This window comes from Antrostomus carolinensis, unplaced genomic scaffold (genome assembly GCF_000700745.2).
Source record: "Antrostomus carolinensis isolate BGI_N321 unplaced genomic scaffold, ASM70074v2 scaffold6347, whole genome shotgun sequence".
NCBI classification, from domain to species: domain Eukaryota; kingdom Metazoa; phylum Chordata; class Aves; order Caprimulgiformes; family Caprimulgidae; genus Antrostomus; species Antrostomus carolinensis.
The window spans coordinates 113,121-135,096 of record NW_010329508.1 but is presented as its reverse complement, the minus strand read 5'-3'; the positions used below and the strand labels follow the sequence as shown (position 1 = coordinate 135,096).

General features: G+C 40.2%; 1 protein-coding gene across 1 annotated transcript; it reads right to left on the bottom strand.

Moving 5' to 3' along the window:
* Positions 1-1,500: 1,500 nt before the first annotated feature.
* On the bottom strand, positions 1,501-20,214 carry HPGDS (hematopoietic prostaglandin D synthase). Its single transcript, XM_010172597.1, has 5 exons — positions 20,079-20,214; positions 8,722-8,814; positions 6,012-6,121; positions 2,501-2,599; positions 1,501-1,811 (listed from the first exon to the last, which is right to left on the bottom strand). The coding sequence occupies exons 1-5, from the start codon at positions 20,209-20,211 to the stop codon at positions 1,647-1,649; spliced, it is 600 nt and encodes a 199-aa protein (XP_010170899.1). The 5' UTR covers positions 20,212-20,214; the 3' UTR covers positions 1,501-1,646.
* Positions 20,215-21,976: the final 1,762 nt, after the last annotated feature.

The window sequence follows — 21,976 nt, the reverse complement described above, 5'->3', positions numbered from 1 at the left end:
ATCGGTTAATATAGTCTGGCTGAGCAGTGGTTACTTCTCAAACAATCGCATACGTAGACACTTGGGGTCAGGATCTGTCTTTAAGTGCTGTGAAGCTCATAGGTGTTTCGGCCTTTTTTGTGTGTGTTTATTGTAACTGTTTCTACCCTCTTTAACTGCGGATCTTAAGAAATTGTAAAGTCTCCATCCTTGGAAATATTCAGAAGCCGTTTGGACACAGTCCTGTGCAGCTGGCTCTAGGTGACCCTGCCTGAGCAGGAGGTTTGGACCAGGTGATCTCCAGAGGTCCCTCAACCTCAACCATTCTGTGATTCTGTGTCTCTGGCTGGGAAAGATGTACAGGGGGGAAAAAAAAAATAAAAAAATCTGAACTCTGTTGCTGAAGAAGAGAGGAAAGGGTGACCTGAAGAAAGAAAACTCTGTGTCTCTGGCTGGGAAAGATGTACAGGGAAAAAAAAAAAATACATCTGAACTCTGTTACTGAAGAAGAGAGGAAAGGGGGACTTGAAGAAAGAAAAATCTGTGATAGAGCTAGAACAAAGCATGCAAGGAATTGCCAAGGAGGTGGAGACACCACATAGGAAAGAGCAAAAGATTGGACCTTGCTTTCAGTTCTGCTAGTGCCTGGTTTGTCTCTTGAATTGTTAGTGGTTGATTGGTGTCATTCATATGATTCAATTAAATAATACTTAAGGTGGGAGGGAAAAGCAAGTGTGAAGAGAAATACTTTCCCAACAGTGGCCTTTTTCAGCCCAGAGGATTGCCCAAGTTTGTTGTGGTTTAGCTGCTTACACCACACAGTGGAGTCCTCTTGCAAGCACTTGTCTCCCCTTGTGTTTGTGTAAACCGCTTGCATCTACAACTGTCCACGTTGCCAGGATTTCCACTTGCCTGTTTTCCCCAGTGCTGGAAGAACTCACTGTTAATTCATTTGTTCTAAACCTGGTTTCCACACTTCCCACCACTGTCCTGCAGTTTGTGTCTGCTACTTACTGGAAGAGATACTGAGCTGCTGGATGTTTTTGCAGCTGGTGTGCTTATAGAGAACTGGTGCTGGTGTGGGCACCAGCTCAGCTGGGCAGCTACTTTGGGGGTTTTTTTGGGGGGGAGTTTTTTTGTTGTTGTGTTGTTTGTTGTGTTAATTTGTTTTTCAGTAGCATGACATAAATGTCAAGATACTAAAGAAAGTGCTTGAGAAGCTTGAAGTTTGTTGACTGTGAGTCTTTCCTTTTTTTACTTAGCGTCCTTAGTCCCCCTGCCCATTTATCCTCTGTGTTAATTAGTCTGCTTTCCTCCAGATTGAAAGTCTACAATAAACAAAGTATTGTTGAGATTGCATCTCTAGAAAGGTTTATTCATCTCTTCTCCCTTTGAGAGCCCACAGAACATTAATTGGGTTGATCAAGCACTTTATTAGTGGTGGGAGAAATGTGGTTGAAAGCATACCTCTCTCTCAGGCCCTACTCCACTACATCAGCTTTTTTAGCTCTCCTATAAATGGATACAAGTGGTAGATTTTTATTTCATATAGCATACCCATCTGAAGTTAATTAAAATTATTCTAAAATTAATAACTTAGGACTCTTGTCATGCTGAAAACTAAATATGCATTTGTTTTGTTTTGTTTTCCAGTCTGAACAGCTGATCTACATTATAGTCTTTGGTCTTTTCTGGATCCAGGCTGCAATAGCTGGAAGTGCTTGCACTCTGTCTTTGAGAGCCAAAAGCCTGGGGTAGTTGTCTGCCAGGTCAGGTTTACAGGACAGAAGTGTCGTACTGCATACGTCCCAGTAGAAATCAGCCCACGTTACCTGGAGGAAGTGGGAAAGCAAGCAGTAAATTTTAGTTGGTAATCTCAAAGGCCGGGGCTACTAATGTTCTCAGCAAACTGCAGAAATGAAATGTGAATTGATCTGTTTTGTGGTTTTGGGTTTTGTTTTTTGTTTTGTTTTGGTTTTTTTTTTTTAAAGCCTATAATTACAGAACTAGTAATTAGGTAGCAGTGGGAGGCTTGACGTAAGTAAACATTGGTTAAATAAAGCCTTGCTACAAATATTAATCTTAGCTGCTGAAATTTTGTTGCAGAAAAGTGTTTTAATTAGTTTTCAAACAGTTTTGGGTAAAAAAGGGGATCACATTTTCATAGATGTTTTTTCATATTTTCCTGTCAATTGATCAGTGATTACGAGCAGAGATGTAAACAACTCCCATCTGTATTGACTAGTTCAAAGACATTTATAATGTTTTGTGTCAACACACTTCTAAACTGATTTAGAAAATGCAGATACTACTCCTGGTTTGCCTCATTTTTCTAATAGTATGGAAAACAATTTTCACTTTGCAAATGAGTGACCAGTTCTGTGTTGGTATAAACAAAGAGTTAAAAGAGTGGGGAGACTTGTTTCATGGGCTGGTGTGAAATCCAGAAATTCAACAATAGTCGGTGATTTTATTTTTCTGGCGAGCTAATTAGAATGGGAGAAACAAAAATTATACTTACAGACTTCCCTACCAGCCAGTTGCTGTCCCCTAAGAAAGTATCCAAATCTTTCAGTAACTCGGGTGCTTTGTTGGTGAGGATGTCATCAAATGCTTGTTTCTGAGGGAAGAACAAAACACAAAGATGCACACCAATGCGTAAGCACAACAGTCAGCAAAACTGAATTTTTGAGGGTTTCTTACTTGTGAAAAAGAAAGCTGAAATCTGACAGTGACATCATTTGGTCTGACCCAAATTTTAGAGCACTCTGTTCTCTTTGGAAGAAGGAATGTGTTAACATCCAAGTCGGATGAATACAACAAGCAGCAATTAATTAAGATAAGAAATGCAGAGGGAACTCTCATTTGGATACAGGCAAAGGAGCACTATAGAATTTAGGAAAGCGGAGGTAATTACCTGTGAAGTGGGTTAGGTGCCTGGAACATGGCATTTGTGACCCAATGAGCCATGACTTAAGCTAATTGCTCCCTTAATGAACACCTAAGAGCTCCTGGATGCTGAGACATGGTGCTTGGGCTGATGCTGCTTGTTTATCTGTGCTAACAGCCACCTAGCCGTGGCAGGGTGGGAGCCCTGCCATAGATTTGGGAAGAATCCATCTGTAAAATATATTCCCATTGTCTCAAAGTCATTTTTTTGGGACTCTTTTGGATGTTATGTTTTCTAGTGTATGGGGTCTCAAATTTCCAGAATCCCTTAAGCTTATTAGTCTTTCCATGCTGTCAGTCAGTTATCTTTCCTTACCAGCTGTTCTCATGTGAGATGTGGAACCTAGGGTTTGAGGGGTTTGCTGGGTTTATCTTTGAGCTTCTATGTTAGCAGGGGTTTTTTGGTTTTTTTTTTTTGTTTGTTTGTTTGTTTTGGGTTTTTTTTATGTCTGCAGCAATGAGATTTGAGGTGGTTAAAGGTTGAAATACCTTTTTAAAGGCTGAAATCTGCATTGAAGGGTATGGGCGTTGGTATGCTAATGGATGAAGGGTGAGATTTTGTAAGGTGGTGGTTTTCTACTAGCTGTTCCTAATAGCAGAGTTTTAAGGCTGCTTTTAAAGGGTTAGCTGTTCCCTTTCGAGAGGGAAACTGTTTCTGGTTTTCTCTTCTCAGCTGCATGGAAGCAACTGAGATTGCAGACTCTTGTGATCATCTGGTCTGACCCACGTGGCACAGTTTGTGCAGTTAATGTGCTTGGCCTAATTTTGGAGGAACGTACTCGGGCTTGGTTAAATAAGCACTGCAATACAGGAATGGAATTATTTAAACAGCTTTGAAATTCAGGTTAATAAAAAAAGAATAAAATTTAGAAGAGGCAGCAGCCTAAACAATCCACAAAAATGCAGGCTGAAATAAAATCACTATTCCTGCAGATGCATTTGAAGATTTTACATCATTTCCTGCTATCTGTTAAGAGCGTAATAACTAATGTTGTGACAGCAAGTAACAGCCAGAAGTCTGCAGTCCAGAAATTTCATATTTCTATCCTTTTTTTAGATAAGTTCCCCCCACTCCCTCCCCAAATAAATCTCCAAACTATTGTGTGATCATGACAGTAATGACCTCCCTACTAGAGACGTACACAGTCAACCCATGAAGCTGGTGGGGACATGACCAGAATCCACCTTCTGGAGCAGCACCATCTATTTGTTTTAACCCTGGAGCTCTCCAGCAATGTGTGCCAAAGCTGTTGCAATGCCAGCAATTTGGCAGGGGGAGCGCGGGGTGAATGGAGAGTCTGTGCCTGGCTTGGAGGGAGCTTCCATGAGCAGCTTCCACCTCTGCTCCCTTTACCTTGCCTGGTTTTCTCTTTGCTGCTAGCTAGATAGCGTAGCACACCCTTTCGTCTTCCCCTGAGGGATGTGTGTTCCTGTAATCACTTGTCAGGCCTTGTCTGACTTTACTGTGTGTAAATCACGTGTATCTGGCCTTGCGAGACCATGAGATGCCGCTTCTACCACAAGGTGGTGGCAGTGGACCCAGGAGGAGAGGGAGAGAACCACTAACAGCGAGAAAAATGTTACAGATTCCCAGAAAGTAAGTTTTTTCCATCTTCCTTGGCCCCAAAACACTCCTTTGCTTGCATACGTGTGTACAGGCAAATAAGGGTTGCCTGTGAACTTTCTTCCCTTTTAAATTAATTACTGGTGGTATGATCTGGGTCCTTATTTCGGAGAAGTGCTTGAGTAGGAGCTGGGACACACGCAGGCATTATCATGGGAGTTTCCCTGTAAAGGAGCAGCAATATTGTGGCAGCAGTGCTCTTCTACGCTATCATATTTGCAATAGCGTGGCTGTTCCTAAATGATTAAAAATCATGAGTCAACCTCCCCTCCCCAAATGAGGAAACTTCAGGAAATCACTAGAAGATTAAGTAATTCACATTTTTGAATACTAAAACCTCCAAATACACTTTCAGATTTTTCCCTGCAAGATTTCAGAGCACTTTCATATAATTTCATTATTAATTACTGGTTTTCTAAATGTTTTGTACTCTGTGGTTTCTGTGATAACATACCCTAGTATCTTATTGATATCTATCTGAAATGTCACCTTTGAATACACAGAAGGTGGCTGCACTGGTAGTTAATGGTGAGACCTGTTTTCCCACTACCACTTTTCTAAAAAGGTCAGATGGTCTGCTTGGGTCAGAGCTGCGCGCAGCCAATGCAGCGCTGGAGTTAACTCATCCATCACCCTCTTCCCTAGAAGCTGATCTGTGTGTTTGCATTCAGGGCTCTGGTGAGAGGGACTGGACCGATGCAAAAAAAAATAAAAAATAAAAAATTTAAAAAAATCCTCAAATGCTGTAGTACTTGCCCATAACGGTGTGTTAAAGTAGCCATGGCAGTATGTTAACCTGACATTGGTATTTGCAAAAGCACCACAAAAGACTGAGGTGGGGCTGCAGGGGTTTGAAGAGTGCGGCTGCAGTGACAGTGAGGGATGTGCTACCTCCCCTCTTTAGCAGTCCCTGCTGTCCTACATGGCCCTGGTAACTAAAATACATTTGTCCCCAGCAGCTGATGTTATTGAAGATTGATACTTATTAAAAACCAAGAAGAAATCAAGATGCAGAAGGGCAAAAGGAAAATGGGATGGAGCTGTTAATCCTGTTCAGTCAGCAAAAAGAGAAATATTTGTACTTTGTTTGCAACAAGATACAGGTATTGCACAATGCCAGCTGGGGTGAAAGTGTCCTGTTTTCCCCTTTGAAGAGCCGTTTGATGTATGCACATATGGCACCTTTGATTCAAGGTGAACCAGTGAGGGGCAGCTCATTATGGCCTCATCATTGCTTCCACCAAGATGGGAAAAAAATCTGGTGGAGGAGGAGGTGGGAGGGAGCAGAAAACCTTGGCTGGATTAGCCTGGAGGAAGAATCCCAGAGTTCTTCCGTCTCAGTTTTACTGGGGTGAGGTGGTGGACCCAGGGGTTGGCACACAGCAATTTCTTTAAAGGAGATGCTCAGGTAGAGTCATGGCTTATGTGCTAGGTTTATTGAAATTAGTGATTGTCTTACTCTCACATCCTGGTTCTTCTCTGCCCAAGGGAACAGCGTCATGAAATCATCTATGGTGTCCACAATGGCATCAGCTAGTGCCTGCTCAACAGGTGTCTGACCTGCCAGACCTGTGGGAAGGAAGCATGTGAAAGGAGGTTAGAGAAAGCATAAGCAGGAATTTTTGATGCCCTAAAGGTAAACTTTGTTCTTTGTGGATATTTCCATAAACATACATGCTTTCCAGAGATTTTTTGATGCTAACATGCATTCAACTCCTTGCATCCAGATGCAATCTCATCTACCTTTGCTTTTTTCCCTGTCCAGCCTCACATAGCCATCCAAGGTAGAGTTCTTTCTATCACCTTAGCCCGTGGCCTGACTACTGCTTCTTTATCCTCTCTGATTTCCACTGTCTGAGGACATTCAATCAGGGTCAGCACCAATTCCTTTCTGTTAATCTTTCTCCATCCCAGCTTTCAATGTCGTTCTCCATCTCATGGTCTTTCTATCTCTCAACACAATCTCCAAAAGTGCTCCTGTGAAAGTCTGCTTTGTTTTCCCTCTATCCTGCCTGTTCAGCCCCATTTTGAATCATCTTATGACATCATGCTTGCTTATGATTATTTCATGGTAATCAGGTACCTTATCCAAACTTTGTCGTGTTTACAAATCTGCTTTCTTCCCATATTGTCCTTTGTCTTGCCAATGCTTCTACTTTTTTTTCTTCTCAGTGCTAGTACTTTTTGTCCCTCACTCTCATTCCACAGACCTGCTTTCAATTCTGTGCGGGTTCATGTCATCCATCTCTTCCTCTCTTGGTTCTTTAAACTCTGTGGTTCACATAAACCCCATGCCCTTTCTCTGCCAAGTCATCTTTATAAAACTTTATGCTTTTGAAGGCAAGGGACATGCCTCTCCTTTTGGGCACCAAGTTCTGTGAGCCCTCAGTAAAAAGCTGTTAGTGACAAGCCTCTAAAAATGCCATTTCTTAATTTTAAAGGCTTAGTGACACATGGGCAGACTTAACAGCAGGAGTAGAAATTTTCACTATGAATTTGAAAATATTTTTTTGCATGCTTTTCTCCCTGCTATGACTGACAGCATGGCTAACAACAAAAGGAGAACAGCATGGTCTGAGTGTGCTAGGATTTGCCAGAGCCCCAAGACTTTGCGCCTGTTGTCAGATAGCGGAAAAGGTGTTGGGGGAATGCCTGTGTCAGAACTTCCGATGGTAGAAGGCGCACAGCTCCAGATCAGCCTCCCAATAGCAGACAGGGCGGGAGGCAGTGTGGGTGGAAGGCAGGCTTTCTCATAATTTTTCATTACCAGGTGGATACTCACCATTCTTTTCTCTTGCAAGTAGCAGATTGTATCAAGAATGGAGGAAACTGGCAGGAACAGAGTCTTACAGACATGCTTGAAAATATGTTGTGCTGGTGCCTTGAAAAATAAGGCTCTGCACTTCTGCCTGTTTCCTCAGTTGGAAAATGTGAGATATTTTGAAAAGCGGGTCACATCTCTTTGCTTAGAGTGTAACAAAGTAGGATAGTACTTGCTTCCCAGCCCCCTCTTCAGTTTGCTGATGTTCACACCACAAACATATTCACCTTCGACCAGACCAGTTTTGTGGATGGTTTTGAATGATGGCTTGCTGACCTAAAGCAAGCCCTGACTGCTCTCTTTGATTACTTCTATTGCTAAATCTTCTATCACTTTATCTAACAGCTTGAGTACTTCCATAGCATGTAAGTAGTTAAAGATGCAAGTGATGTCATCATCTGATCTAATCTCTCTGCCAGTTCAGAACTGTTGCCTAAATCTTCTTCAGAGTGCTCTCTGCCTGCTGACTGTGATGATCTCTAATGCTTCCAAAACATCTTTCTCCTGGTCATCTCTCTGGTTAGCGTGGCAGCTCAAAGTTTAGCTCCAGGGGAAACTGCCTGGAAAACCTTAGGGAAGCTACAGGTACACACTTTATGTTGTGCAGTGACAGATGAGTAAAGTTTATTGGTTGAAGAAGTCAGCCCAAATCCCAAGTATTGTACGCAGAGGGGAAACTTAATCAGACATAAGGGGGAATTATTTCTGAGCTTTCCTTTAGGCATACGGCACTTGCAGCACAAATACAGAGCTCAGCCACGTGACTTCACCTGTGAACATCATAGCATTTCACACTACAGGTCGTTACTTCGAACCTTCTTTTTGTTTTCTCTGTGACATTTGGTTAACTCTAAACCCTATCCTACAGCATCTTAGTGGATGTGCCTTGATCTGTTTCTTCTTTCTGATCCTGGAACCACAGGGGCTATAGCCTTGAAATCTCATCAGGATTGCCATAGCAGCCCCAACCCAGAGAGCAAAACTGGTACCAAATTACAGTAAGGAAGGCGCTGAACATGGGCATGCCACCACACAGCTCTCCTTGATGCTTTTTAAACCATTGCTCTTTGAGTAGCACCTCTAAGAGCATCCTATATGGTATGCTGTGTTTCTGTGGTCAGCACTTGGCACTGGCAGACAAACTACAGATGCAATGAGAGGCTGATAACTGTTCACTGTTTGTGCCTGGGAAAAGCACTAGTACCAGTATTGCCACACTGGTGTTGACTTCTGCTTGGCTGGGCTTGCCAAGCTGTTGGTTTGTTTCTGTTTTTGCTGTGGATGTATTTTTCCTGAGCATAAGAAGTGTGTGCAAAACAGAGCAAGAAAATAGTCACATTTGTGTTACCTGATTCTCTGGCAAGGTATCTTGCTATTGCCAGGCTCTGGTGAATGATAACTCCATCTACTTCCAGAATGGGGATTTTGCCGAACGGGATAGCTTAAAGGGGAAAGAAAAAACAACCAAAAGATGAATGATAGCCCTCAGCAGTGGGAGTTTGTAATAGTTGCACTTTTACCACTCGGAGGGTATGCATTCTTATAGCACTTAACAGTTTCACAGTATTTCTGTAGAGAAATGCATGGACTAAAAAAAAAAAAAAAAAAAAAAAAAAAAAAAGGTTAAAAAAAAAAAAAAAAAAAAAAAAGTAAGGTTAAGAATAGAACCAGATCACACTGCAAGGAGGCAACTATAGCACAGAAACCAGGTACTGCATTTCCTATTTCATAGCCTTGTGCTGTAAAGGCTGAATGTGCTCCTACATATCCTGAATTCTTTAAGCAAGGAAACTTTTCAATGCAATCTTGTTTTTTCCTTCTCTGCTTTTTCCTCCTGAGGAGAGTAACTACCAAGGTTAAGCAAAGTACTACTGAAGAGTTTGCAGTGCAGGATCCAGGTGGAATATGAAGTAAGAGATTGAGTAAAGATTACAAACGTGCTTTTTCATTTACACTTGTTTTAAATTCAGAAGGAATGATTCAGACAAGTATCTGTATTTCAGAACTTATATTGTGACAAGACGTTTCACTTGATAGTCATCACCAAGAGACAAATACAGCTTTCACACTGAACTGTAAATGTTAAGTTGCTCAAATTTACTTGACTTGTCTTGCATTAAAAAAAAATTCAGTCAGTCACGGGGAAGAAGCCTCCAGACTTCAAGTATGGGGAAAGACAAATTAAGCAGGCATCACAGATATCTGTAAGAGGGTTTGAGGTAAGAAATTAATGTTATTTTACAGTTATTAATTTAGTAGCACAATGGACATGAAAACTTGGACTGTTGTTTTGCCACATTTTGGAGAAGCTGCTGACATGATATCAAAGGGCGCTGGAACCTTGGAGCAAAGCTTAAGCTGGGAAAAACTGTGGTGTTTAGGGTTTTGAGAATCTACTCGTGGGAACCTGATGCTGTTCACTGAAGGAACTTTAAATCTCTGCATTTCAGAGGATGCTATTTCATAAATGCTAAGTACATGATTGCAAGTGCTGGTCACGGCCAAATGCTTTGTACCCAATTTTCATCTGGATTACACTTTATATAAGAGGTATGCCATTTTAAGACTGTAAAAGGGTGGTAGCAGAAAAGTGAGAATGTTAGCTATTGGACACAGGCAAAGTGCTTTCAAATCCAGAACTGTTTTTATTGGGCAGCTGAAATGACACTTCTATTCCATGAGGTTTTTTAGTTCTTGATGAAAAGGGAAAAATAATGAAACCTCATACATTCATGACCTGTTTATCAAGACAGATTCATTAATGATGAACACGGCCATGTGGCTCTGTGGTTTAGCATGCAGTATGTGAATCACATTAGGTGTGGGATCTTAGATGTTAAATGTGTATCTGCAAAATTAATTTGGCAGCTGCACAAGACATCCAGGATACCTCTGTGCATTATTTTTTCTGCATCTGAACACAGTACTCATGATACCTTTTTTCCCCCCCTCTAATTTCAGCACAATGTGAAGGCAGTATAAATTTTGATGCTGATGACTAGCAGAAGCAAGAGAGCTCAAAGAACATTAGCTGCTGTACTCCAGGGAGAAAGGATGCACTGCTAGTTGTTATTGAAACAGTAATAGACTTGTTGGATAGAAGATTTCATATGTTTGTTATGCAGAGAGCAGCAAGGTCCTGGCAAGTCCATGTATTGCTTCATTGAGAATCCAGAGAGGAAAAGATGCATCCCTGAATGCTGAACTGAAAAGTGCTCTGGTTGTGAAAATGAGAAGTTCTGCAATGTGCATTAACGATGCAGAGTGCCCTGAGCATCACTGCCTCCAAAGCCACAGAGCTGTGAAATCACATTTGCTTATGCAGGAGACCAGCTCGTACTTCAAACAAGCGCAAGTAGAGGGGATAAGAATGCGTGTGACTGTGGGGCACGCTGGCACGATCAGCCTACAGCTATCTTCAGGTCTCCCCAGGCCATGCAAGGCTGTACACCAATGCCTGACAACAGGTAACAGCAGAATTACAGCCAGCTCAGGAGCAATAACCGCCAGCTCTGAAGGAGTTAACTGGCTTTTTTTGGTGTCCACAGTAGGAGTGTCACTGGGCTGAGGCAGTTTTGGCTAGCTCAAGGTGACTAAGCCAGCCTCTGCAGCAGTAACTGTCAAAACACGATAATGATTGCTGCTCAGATTGGGAAACTCCAATTGCTTCATCGCTTAGAAACCGAATAGACCATTTTCTGCTGTGTTTACATATGGAGGAAAGTCTGAAAGCCACAGCTTTGGCTGACGGTTCACTTCGTCAGTCACTACAAGGAAAATGAAAGCCAGGTTGTTTGTATAGCTGTATTTTTTTTTAATTTTTTTTTTAAGAAACCCTTGATTACAGGAAAAGGCGGGAGGCATCTTTCTGACAGTTGAGGAACGTGGATTAAGGTGTGAAAGGTAGCTGGGTGGCAGAATGGTAGTAATCTCTCATGTTCTGTTTCTCAGCAATCTGCCCATTTTTGTATTCACTCTTTTTTTTTTTTTTTTTTCCTCTTCCCGTAACAGCCCACAGAATTCAAGGGAACTGCAATTCATTCCTTGAAAACATCAGTAATGCCTACAAAGTGCTTCCTCCTCAGTGCCGAGCTATTTTCATTAAGATTTGGTTATTCTTTCCTGGAAAAGAAACTGAGCTTACAATTAAAAATATACAAATACAGCTTTGTTTTGTGTGCAGTAGAAATATTTATACACTTGCATGATTCATAATGCAAGTATAAAATGAATAAATGAGAGCAGATTTTTATTTCACATTGTCCTGCAAGCTTTAAATGTCCAAAAGGCATTATGCTTTGATGTACAATGAGGCTTGGGTTGTTTGTTTTTTGGTTTTTGGGGTTTTTTTTTACCTAAAGTGCAATGTATCTATTACCATCATTACTAAACAATGGTCTATTTAAAGCATAACAGATGGTAAATGGGAGATACTCCTTCCTTTCTTGTGTGTTCAAAATGACATTTGATTTTTTTCTTATAAAGAACTGTAAAAAAAATTGATTTGAATACGAAAGTAGATTTTTTTTTCTTGCTGATAGAATGTATGTATATGATTATACAATGACTTTTTATTTTTAATATTGAGTTAATAAGCTGTAAATGAGTGCAATCCTGAGAGGTCTGAAAAAGGCACACTTGTGCTGTGCAGATTGTTGTAAAAATCTGTCCTTTCTTCTTGGCTGGAGGTAAGACTATTCTTGCATACCAGAAAGTATGGCACGTATCCAGGCTGCCTTACAGCTGAATAAAATAGCAAATAATAGTAAAGGGGCAGAAAATATTTATAGTACATCTCCTCCATATGGGAAGAGAAGGTATAATGGCTTACAAAGTTACATTTCAGTCTGAAAAAGCTTAGGAAAAAAAAAAAAATTCTTTGCTTTTGAAATGTTATTACCCAAAATTCATGTAACGAGACCAAGTTTTTAGTAACCTGCAGTGAAATATCTTTTTGCTCTTCTAACTTACAAGAATAATTTCCTATATTGATAAATTCATAGCAAAACCAGGAGACTGATTGTATATATTAGTCTGGCTGTTGCTGACAGGAGTATATTCCCTGTGAAAACTGGAGACTTCCTTTTTCAAGTGGAGAACGGTGGGGTGGATTTGTATCACAGAGTTCGTCCTAAGGAAGGATGCGAAGAGCCTTCACGCTGGATAGGCACAGTTTGGTTGCTGGAGCCAAGATCAGGGTTTGACAAAAGACCTTGATGTGGCCTTTAAAAACTTTGCCTGTAGCCCATTTTTTGAAGCACAGCAAAAACCACAGCCAGGCCATCTACTCAGAGGCTCCAAACTACAACAGAAAACCATCTGTCTGTACATGAATTTAAGCAGTCTTACCCTTAGACTTGGGGATATGGGCTTCTCCGGCTCACCTTGAGCCTCCTGTGGTGTTTTTGGCCCTAGCTCTGCTCATTGACAACACATGTTCAAGGAACCTCTAGGGATGTGTGAATATGCCACGTGTATAAGCATTGTATTAAAACTGCTAAATTTTACATAATTTTGGTGACAGGCATGGTTCATGGAACAAAGCAAGTTGGTCAGTTACTGATGAGATCCTACAGTAGATGAGCAAGTGAAAGAGGTGGCACATGAAGCTGGCACACGAGAGGGAGCTGATTTGGGTATAATGAGGGTTGTGGGGGTAAGTAATGAAACAACATGCACTGGAGAGCAATTGTGAATCAACAGTTAAGCCAAAATAGTGCAGATTGGGAGGATGTGTGTGTCAGTTTACTAACTTTTTTTTAACCTTGATCAGTTTAGGGGGCTGCTTCATACTTACGTCAGTTTATACCCTTGTGTATCCATATGGACGTCCTTTTCATGTTTTTCAAAACAATGTTGTCTTGCAAAGTTTCCGACTCCCACTTGAGCAAATACATTTTAAGAAGGAAAACTAGAAAAATCTGCTGCTGTCATCGTACAGTGTCATTTCTCAGGCATGCACAAAATATATGACCTTTCCCTTTTACCTTCTGCTTGTTTTGTTACTCATCTGAAGTAGAAGGCGCTATGAATGCTTGTATTGATTTCCAGATTTAGATTGAAAACTCACTGAAAAGAGTAACAAGGTTCTTAAAAAGTGTGCTGTTTGGGTAACTAAACCTGTAGCCTTCTTTAAACTGAACTTTCATCAGGAACTTCTTGCTTTTCCTATTATCTTGGTTATTCATTGTTGTTAGCATTGTATGCTGGAATGAAATCTGCACAGACTTTACACTCCCCATGAAGAAAACCTTGACAAGAGGGTAAGTGTAAGACATCAGGCTGATCTGCAACCTCTTTTCTTGCTTTAGGAAGGACTCACTGAAGTATCTGTGCAGTGTTTAAGAGTTGGAGGCATTCCTTTTTATATATACTTTAATTTTAGTTGGCTTTTGTGACTAGAACTGTGATGTTTATATAATATCTGCTGGATACTAAGCAGGGGAGATGAGGCCTGATGTGCATTAAAAGCAAGGACATCTGTATAAATGGCCTCCAACCCATGAAATCCCTAAGGGCTGTGATAACTATTCCCATCCTGGCATACCTATAGATTCTCACTAGTGTTCAGGCCTTCCCTTTGACTGTGAGCTCCTTGATCATCCTCCTGGGCACCACCCAATGAATGGTGCTCATGTGGGCCAGTTTCTCTGTCAAGGACAGGGAGAGAAAACACAACACAGAGCTGAACAGGGTTTTGTCCGAGCCTGGCAGCCAGGCTGGTTGGCTGCTGGTGTGGAGAAACCAGAACTTAGTGCTGTGCTGTAATTCTCACCACTTTTCTACCCCAGCCAGTTAAGAGCTTCAACACAGATACAGTTTTTAATTTTCTCCTTCCCTTAGCTCTTTCTTCCTTTTCCACTCATCTTAACTGCATTATTCTTCTCTTCCTCGTCTCTGTTCTTTCCTCCCCACGTTTATCCTGACTCACCTCACCTTTGCTCCCAGATGTGAGTTCAAGTTCTGCTGTTTCCCTTGAGTTGACCTGCTCTTCCCCATGCTTCCTCCTGCCTGTATTGAAATTGTCCATGGCCTTGATGCTAAGCAGCTGTGTTTAAGCATTTGATTGTCCCTCAAAACCTGAATAATTAATGGTTTTGCAATCAAGCAGTTTAGACTGACGCTGTAGTAAGGCAGCTGGGTTGGTCAAAGATGGAGGAAAATAAATGTCACAGCCATGCTTCTTACTGTAGTATCTCTGTCAAAATAAGTTCTCCTTTGCCTTGAAAACTAACTGTAACTGCTTTTCCTTTCCATTCATATTTAAACTGGATTATGAGAAAAAAATACATGAGATACTTTGCATCTTCCAATAAGAAGTATATGGAAAATGCATTTTTTGTAAGGCTGGCAGAGCAGCAAGGGCTCTGGGAAGAGACTGTCCTGGAGCTGGAAGCATCTAGAATCCATATCTTCTAGAAAAGGATGACCAGGATAGTGCTCTAATCTAATCTGAGCCCAGTTTTAGTGTTGTAGCTATTACAACTCATATTCTCCTTGGAAGTGATTCCTAAGCCCTATTTTTTAACCAATGATAGCTATTTACACACCTTAGCTAGAGCTATATAGTAGCAAGTCACTCACTCAGGAAACAGGACAACTGCTCCCTTGAGGAATTCTTGTCTGCTGTCAGGTGCCTCTCAAGATTTATCTATTATCTTGGAAGTATTTTCAGTGCAATAATTAGTCTGTCAAGTTTCCTGAGGACCTTTCAAGCACCATTCCACCCCTCCTAAACAGTTTACTGAATGTTTACAGTATCACTGCAATGAAAACATCCTTTGCTATGATGACAGTCTGTGTAATTGCCATTGCTTCAAATTCCTTGAATGTGACACAGAACAAAAGCTCTTACTTTATGCTAGCCTAATATTTCAAGGGGGTGGTAACTTTGTGCACCATTACAGTGGATTTTCTGCTCTATCATGACTTATGACGGTTCAATGATGATTTTTTGTGAGGAGTCTATTATGTGGCAATATAGATCCTGAGTGAGTCTATTAAATGATAGTGTATAGACCTTGAATTGACTGCAGTATAAATGGTGGCACGATCAAGTCAAAGCCTGTTCAAAAAGAAATGTAAAATGTGAATTTGCTTACTTATTTAAATAATTATTGACTTTTATAGAGAAGGGCCATGTAAAGCTTCTACTTGATATTTGTTTTTTAAAATTCTGTTCTAGAGCTGGTCAATGCTAATACTTACATATGAGCTTGCTTAAGCTTGTTTATGTTATAAACAACAGTCCTTGACTGAAATCAGCAACTGGAAAATTTACCAAAGATGATCTGATCAGTGACAGAAAGGAAAAAAAAAAAAAAAGAAATTTAGAGATACAGAAATTTTAATTTCAGCGTGTATAAGCCAAATGATGTAAGTTTTTGTTATAATATGCCTCCCTCTCATACAAAAAAACCACCACTTTGGTGCACTCACCAAAATCAAGTGAGATAGTATTTCTGGGAGTGGGGAGTTACTTATTTGCCTAAAGAACCATTAAGAGACAGCTTGTTGGGGGAGTCATGTGAAAAAAGCCAAAACACACAACAAAACCCATCACACTCTTCAGTCCAGGTAAAAATTAAACTTGCAGCAGCTGCAAGTCTGCTTTCTAAAATGGCCTTTCTGCACGTTAATCTTCATACACACATTTTCTATTTTCCCATAAATTTTACAGGAGAACTAGGAAATAAGTATTTTTTTTCAGAATACTGGCAGTTTATATGGTATGATAATTTGGCTGGGAGGTTGTTATTTGTTACAAGACATTAATTTTGTGAAAACTGATGAAGAAAAACCTATCCCCTGTGCAGGGACCTGACTCCTTGTGCTCTTAAACAAACCTGAATTCTTTGATTTGTTTCCTTAGTAGCTCAAGAAACATTAAGTGCACTTCTTGTCCAAACTTCTTCCTGAAGTATTTTTTTCTTTATCTTACTTCATAATGCTTGAAGTTTTTAAAAAGAGTGACATTATGTTGTACTTGCAGACTCTGCAGTCAAAACTGGTTTCAGATCTTTCATACATAGGCAAGTGGGTAAATGCAAACATGGTGTATGCAAGTGTGCATAGCAATTTGTCTGGTATTTCTTGTGAGAAATGATAATGTTTTTGCAACTAGGAGAGCTCAGTTCCTGCAAGCATAAGGATGACTTGGCAGGAACTAAGACATTTGTGGCTAGAGATAAGGATGTGCTGCCTAGTAACTGCCTAGCATCATATTATTTAAAAAAGCGGGGGAAAAAAGGGGGGAGAAGGGGAGGGGGGAAAAAAGGGATAAAACAATAAAAAGGGGGTGGGAGATTAAAATAGAGTGGTGGGAAATTTAAACTACGTGGGACTTCATAGGCATATCGGATAATAGGTTGTAAACCTTAGAGCACCTCACCAACAGGGAGATAAGGGAGGGATTTTGTGACCGGGAAATGGGTATAAAAATATGTGTTGCTCTGGTTGTGTGTGTCTACTAGTTAGGACACCCGCTCTTGCAAGAACATAATAAAAGTGCTTCACTGAAGAGTCTGGTTGTAGTCCTTTAAAGTGACAGATTGCTCATTCCTCACATTCTTAAGCTCACTTCAGTATATATTTATCTAATTAGTTCAATTAATTGGACCAATTTTAATGATTTTTGAGGGTTGCAAAATAAGTGCTGTACCAAATTTCTGTTACATTAGCTGCTGTTACATCATATGCAGCTGTAATCCACCTTATCATTGATAAATATTTGCCAGGATGAGACTGACTGACTACTTTATTTTCTTCCTTTTTGAAATAGACCCAGTCCAGGCAAAATGGGGGGCGGGGGAGGGAAAACTTGAGCTGCATAATAAAGATCTGAATACAGAATATGAATGGCAGTAGTGTGGAAGATCTCTCTGCAGAGTGAACTATGCCTTTGTACGTGTAGTGGGTTGGACGGATCCTCACATTTCATATTTACTGTTGAACGCAGCAGTAACTGAACATTTTTAGCAAAGATCTGGTTACCTGCTTTCCTGAGGACCGGTGCTGTTTCCTCTGAGGCAAGAGGAAAGGTTGCCTCTGAAGCAACCTTTTGAAAATTCAAGATGGTGAAGAATGCAAGTGGTTTGTTTTCCTTATGACAAATGATGCATCTCTGCTGTACGCAATACTATAGTGTTAAGACACACAAACCCTATACAACCTAGTCCCTAACTAGAAGGTTACCATTTATTGTGTTGAGTCATGGCCTGTAAAGTCAGTGTTTAGGTACCGTAGGGCGGATTGGGGCAGTGACTATTGGTCTTGTTGTGCAGCGTAAGGCTGTTTACTGCACAACCCTGTTGCTCCCTTTTATTTAGAGTTTTGCTGAATGATTTGCCTGTGGGAGATTACTTTGTCTGGAAATACCGTGAGTAAAAATTGCTTCACAGAGGAGGAGGAGGAGGAGGACATAGTCATCAGTTAGTTGATCTCTAGGCAATTTCCTTAGCAGCATTACATTATTATGCATACAAACAAGATACCTTTACTCTTGTTTTAGTTAATGAACCTCTTAACTTGCGTATTGTCGGCAATTCAGATGCCTCTGGTGGCAAATGCCATCATTATATTTGTACTTGAGCTAGAATTCAGGGAACTTTCCAAAAGCAGAAGTTTAGCATCCTGGCATGAGATGTGATTTCAGACATGCATCCAACTATTTCTTTGTAGTTGTACTTTTTCCTGGTCAAATAGCATGATACATTCCAGTTCCCATCCACTGACTGACTGGAAGCACGTTGTATACTGAAGTCTGAAATTCAAAGAACTCCTAGGCCAGCATCAATTTTGCACAGATGATTTCACAAATCTGAGAACAGCAGCTCCCACATTGTACTAAACTTCTTAACTGCTTTGGAATGTCATCTAGGGATCAGTCATAGTAGAAGCTGCTATGAAAGGCCATTATGCAGAGAAAATGAAAAATCTTAATTAACTCTTTTTAATCCTGCTAACAAACTTTTCACATCACAGAAACAAAGACCTCCAAAGGTTAAATGACTTGACCAACATCCATTAATGCAACAGATACAGTGACAAACTATACGCCTTAGGATTTCTAGGGTGTCTCTGCTCCCAGTGTTTTGGTGGTAATGGTGTTACAGCTGGGCATACGCTTTAGTGAACAAGTGCTGTACATATAAAGCTTCACCGTGAAGCTCATAATGTGAGCACTGAAGAAAAGCAGAGGAAAGATTTTCCTGCATTGTTTCTTGTGCTGCCTTGGAGAGGGGGACATCATCAGTATTGATTGATAGATTGCTCTTAGAACATCCTCTATGATATGAATGCCTCTATAGCCTTTAAGGCACTAATTATGCTTTGTCTTTTTAATTGTCTTAAACATCAGTGTGCAAAACTGTTAACAGACTTTTACATTGCTAATACTCCATGTACTTTGTTTCAGGATACAGGTGAGTGTCTGTATCTATGAATATGTGCATAGTTAAGTATGAAAAATACCTATGCAGAGCTTTCCTCTATTCCTCTGAATTCTCAGTATTTCCTCTAGCTTCTGCCCTTCTTCCCTGAGAACTGCAGCGAGAGAGACATAAGCTACATCACATGGTCAACAGGCTTAAGCTCCTAAACAGAAAAAGTTTCTGAAGTCAGTCATCCCTAAATGAATATAACCTATTTCCACTGCTTCGTTTGCACTCCTTTCTGTGGGGTGTTAGCCAGTGTTTTCTAGATTTCAGCACCACAGATGGACTTCAGTTGCCACTTAGAGAACAGCAGTGAAAATGCATGAAATTTGTCATTCAAGTCACTATGAACATTATGGGAAAGACCAAATTTAACTAAACCCTACAAGAATTTGGTATGGCAGGGCTTCTTAAATGGTGTTAAAGCCTACCAAGAAACATTGCTTGCTTAATGGAAATCACATTGTGTATTAGTTGTGCATTTTCCTCAAATTAAAGGTGTTATTCTTAATTCCGGAAGTGAAAAGTGTCATATTTTGTGTAGCAAAATACAGGCCAAATCCATGAAATGAAGACATAAGTATCTTTGATTTCATATCCCCAGGCTCCAAACTCAAGATCTGTTTCATCTTAACTAAGGTTAATTTAATGAACTGAAATAACTAATAGTTTTAATAGCTGGGAAGAGGTTACTTTTAACTAAAAAACATGAAATGGAGTATTGTAGCCTGCAGAGTTGGAAGAGCTGTTCTTAGGAATAATAATATTCTAACACCTCTTCTGACCCTTTTGTTTTGTCTTTACTTGTATCAACTGATGTCTTTTGTTTTCTCTCATTACCTTCCCTCTCTAAAGACCTTTCTGATTGCAAAGCAGTGTCCTTCTTGACACCTAATTCCAATTTGGCTTTCTAAAACCAGGTGAAGGCTGCAGTGTGGTCTTTGAGATCTAGTTCTCTAAAGAAGCTGAGAAGATTAGCACGCGTTTGGTCAGGTTTAGGTAGACAAAAGCTGAACTGAATTGATAAGGAGTAAAAGCTCAACCGGATGACAGCAGGTAAGTAATTTTAGACTGTTTGAAGATCTGGACTTCTGGGAGAGCATCAGGAATGACATTTTGGCTGTCTATGCAATAAGATTCCCATAGGCTTCATTAAAGCCAGGAGTTAAATGTGTTTCTGGTTAGGAAACATATGGTAACCTCCTCAATTACTTTCCCTTTTGACAGCATTTTTAGTAAAGCTTTGGATCTAAGAACCCATGCTACTTACTTGGTTTGATTTTTGGCCAGTCTGCTGGTTCTATCCTGTGGTCTTCATACTTCTTGCCTGAATAGGCAAACAGGTAGCGGCTGATTTCTGCTCGTCCTCGCAGATTGAAGTATGTCAGCTTGTACTGTGGCATGCTGGATCCCTGGAAGGGAAGACACCATGTTGCTTTAAATGAGAGTAGCTCAACTCCTTTTTGCAAAAGTGCACCATATGCTTGTTTTTTGGAAACACGTGCTTGTACAATGCAAAGGGTGTATTACACTAAGCCATGTTGTGTCGTACTTTACAATCATTGCATTAGTTGTGCTTTTCTGTTCTGTATTTGTCAGCCATCACGCGTGGACAATGACAGTTAAACCTGCAGTTCCTCCTTGCATATTGCCAGAAAGGTGGCTTGATTTTTTTTTTTTTTTTCTTTTTCAGACATATTAAGGACTTTCAGCTTTCATTTACTTTTCTTATGACTCCAGACTCAGCCTGTTTCTATAATGAGTTTTTCAGAATGCAAAACTAATAGCAGCTTTGTTCAAGCCTGGCCTGCTCAGCCTATATTGCTTATGGAGACCTTTGTCCAGGATCAAATCATGAGAATTACCAAACTATTGTAATTTTTCTCATTAGCAATTACCCTAGTTAAATCAGATATTAGGAAAAATTTCTTCACCAAAACGGTTGTCAAGCATTGGAACAGACTGCCCAGGCAAGTCCTTGAGTCACCATCCCTGGAGGTATTTAAGATATGTAGATGTAGTGCGTAGGGACATGGTTTAGTGGTGGATTCAGCAGTGTTACAGTTGGACTTGATGCTGTTAAAAGTCTTTTCCAACCAAAACAATTCTATGATTCTAGTTGCAGAGGCAAATGACCTCAGTTATTTTAGAAGCAAAAATTTGCTACGGAAACTAGTCTACACTGTTGTTTTGAGGAAATTACCATCAAATTATCACAGTTTCTGGTACAGAAGCCAAAAGAAAACTTGAAATTATTTTCTTAGTTTTTCATGTGAATTTTTTCCTTCAGTTCTAGTTAAAAATCATGTAACAGGAAGGCTCTACTTGTTTCTTGGTGTAACAGGCAACAAATGAATATACTTGTAAGTTTGATTGTGCAATAAGGATGGTGTAGGACAGGTAAACAGCTAAGGCCCCTTTAAGTCAAAAACAAGCTCTTAAACTCAGAGGATATAGCACCTTAATAAGAGACATGTATGAATTCAGTTGTAATCTAAATCTACTGGCTGAAAGAAACTACAACAACCATTCACCTCCTCCCCAAAGCAAAACCCTTTCTCATTTTGGCCTTAAAGCAGACCTTGCATGTCATTTACCACTCTTTTATATCCATCAGATTCAGAGTGTTAGTAATAAAGCATGCAACACAGATCATCTCCACTAGGAAAGGGGTTTTTTTGTTTTTTTGTTAGTTTTTGGGTTTTTTTAATGAGTAAGTGCTACTACATAACCTTGTAATAGAGACAACCCCCTATTTAGTCATCTTGCTTTTGAAAACATACGCTTGAGGGCAGATGTATCATCAGCTTTCACTTTAGAGGGAGAGGCTCTTTGTTCAGAAACTGGGAAAGCTTGCACTTAGGATGAAAAGGATGAACTGCCTTTGCCACTTTCTCTTCAAAAGTCAAAACATCTATTTTCTGTCCTCAGAGTAGCAAAAGCAAGAAAAATATACACAGCAAATGAGGACACTGGAGGCACTTAACTTATTGTGAATGTTACCTGCTCCCCTACAGCACAGAGTTGGGTCAGAAGAGATTATTAGTAAATGGAGATTTTTCACAGTTGATGGCCCAGCAGAGAAGCAGAGGTGAAGAATTACCAGTGGACATATCTACAAGTGTTTCAAAACAAAGACACTACTACAATTATTTTTTAAGTCAAGCA

Bases quoted from the DNA above. Each gene is read 5' to 3' on its own strand.
- HPGDS (XM_010172597.1), bottom strand. From the start codon at position 20,211: ATGCCACAGTACAAGCTGACATACTTCAATCTGCGAGGACGAGCAGAA. The intron at 8,815-20,078 runs GTAAGTAGCATG...TTCCCCTTTAAG, and splicing joins CTGGCCAAAAATCAAACCAA to CTATCCCGTTCGGCAAAATC. The intron at 1,812-2,500 runs GTAAGTATAATT...CACTTCCTCCAG, and splicing joins ACTGGCTGGTAGGGAAGTCT to GTAACGTGGGCTGATTTCTA.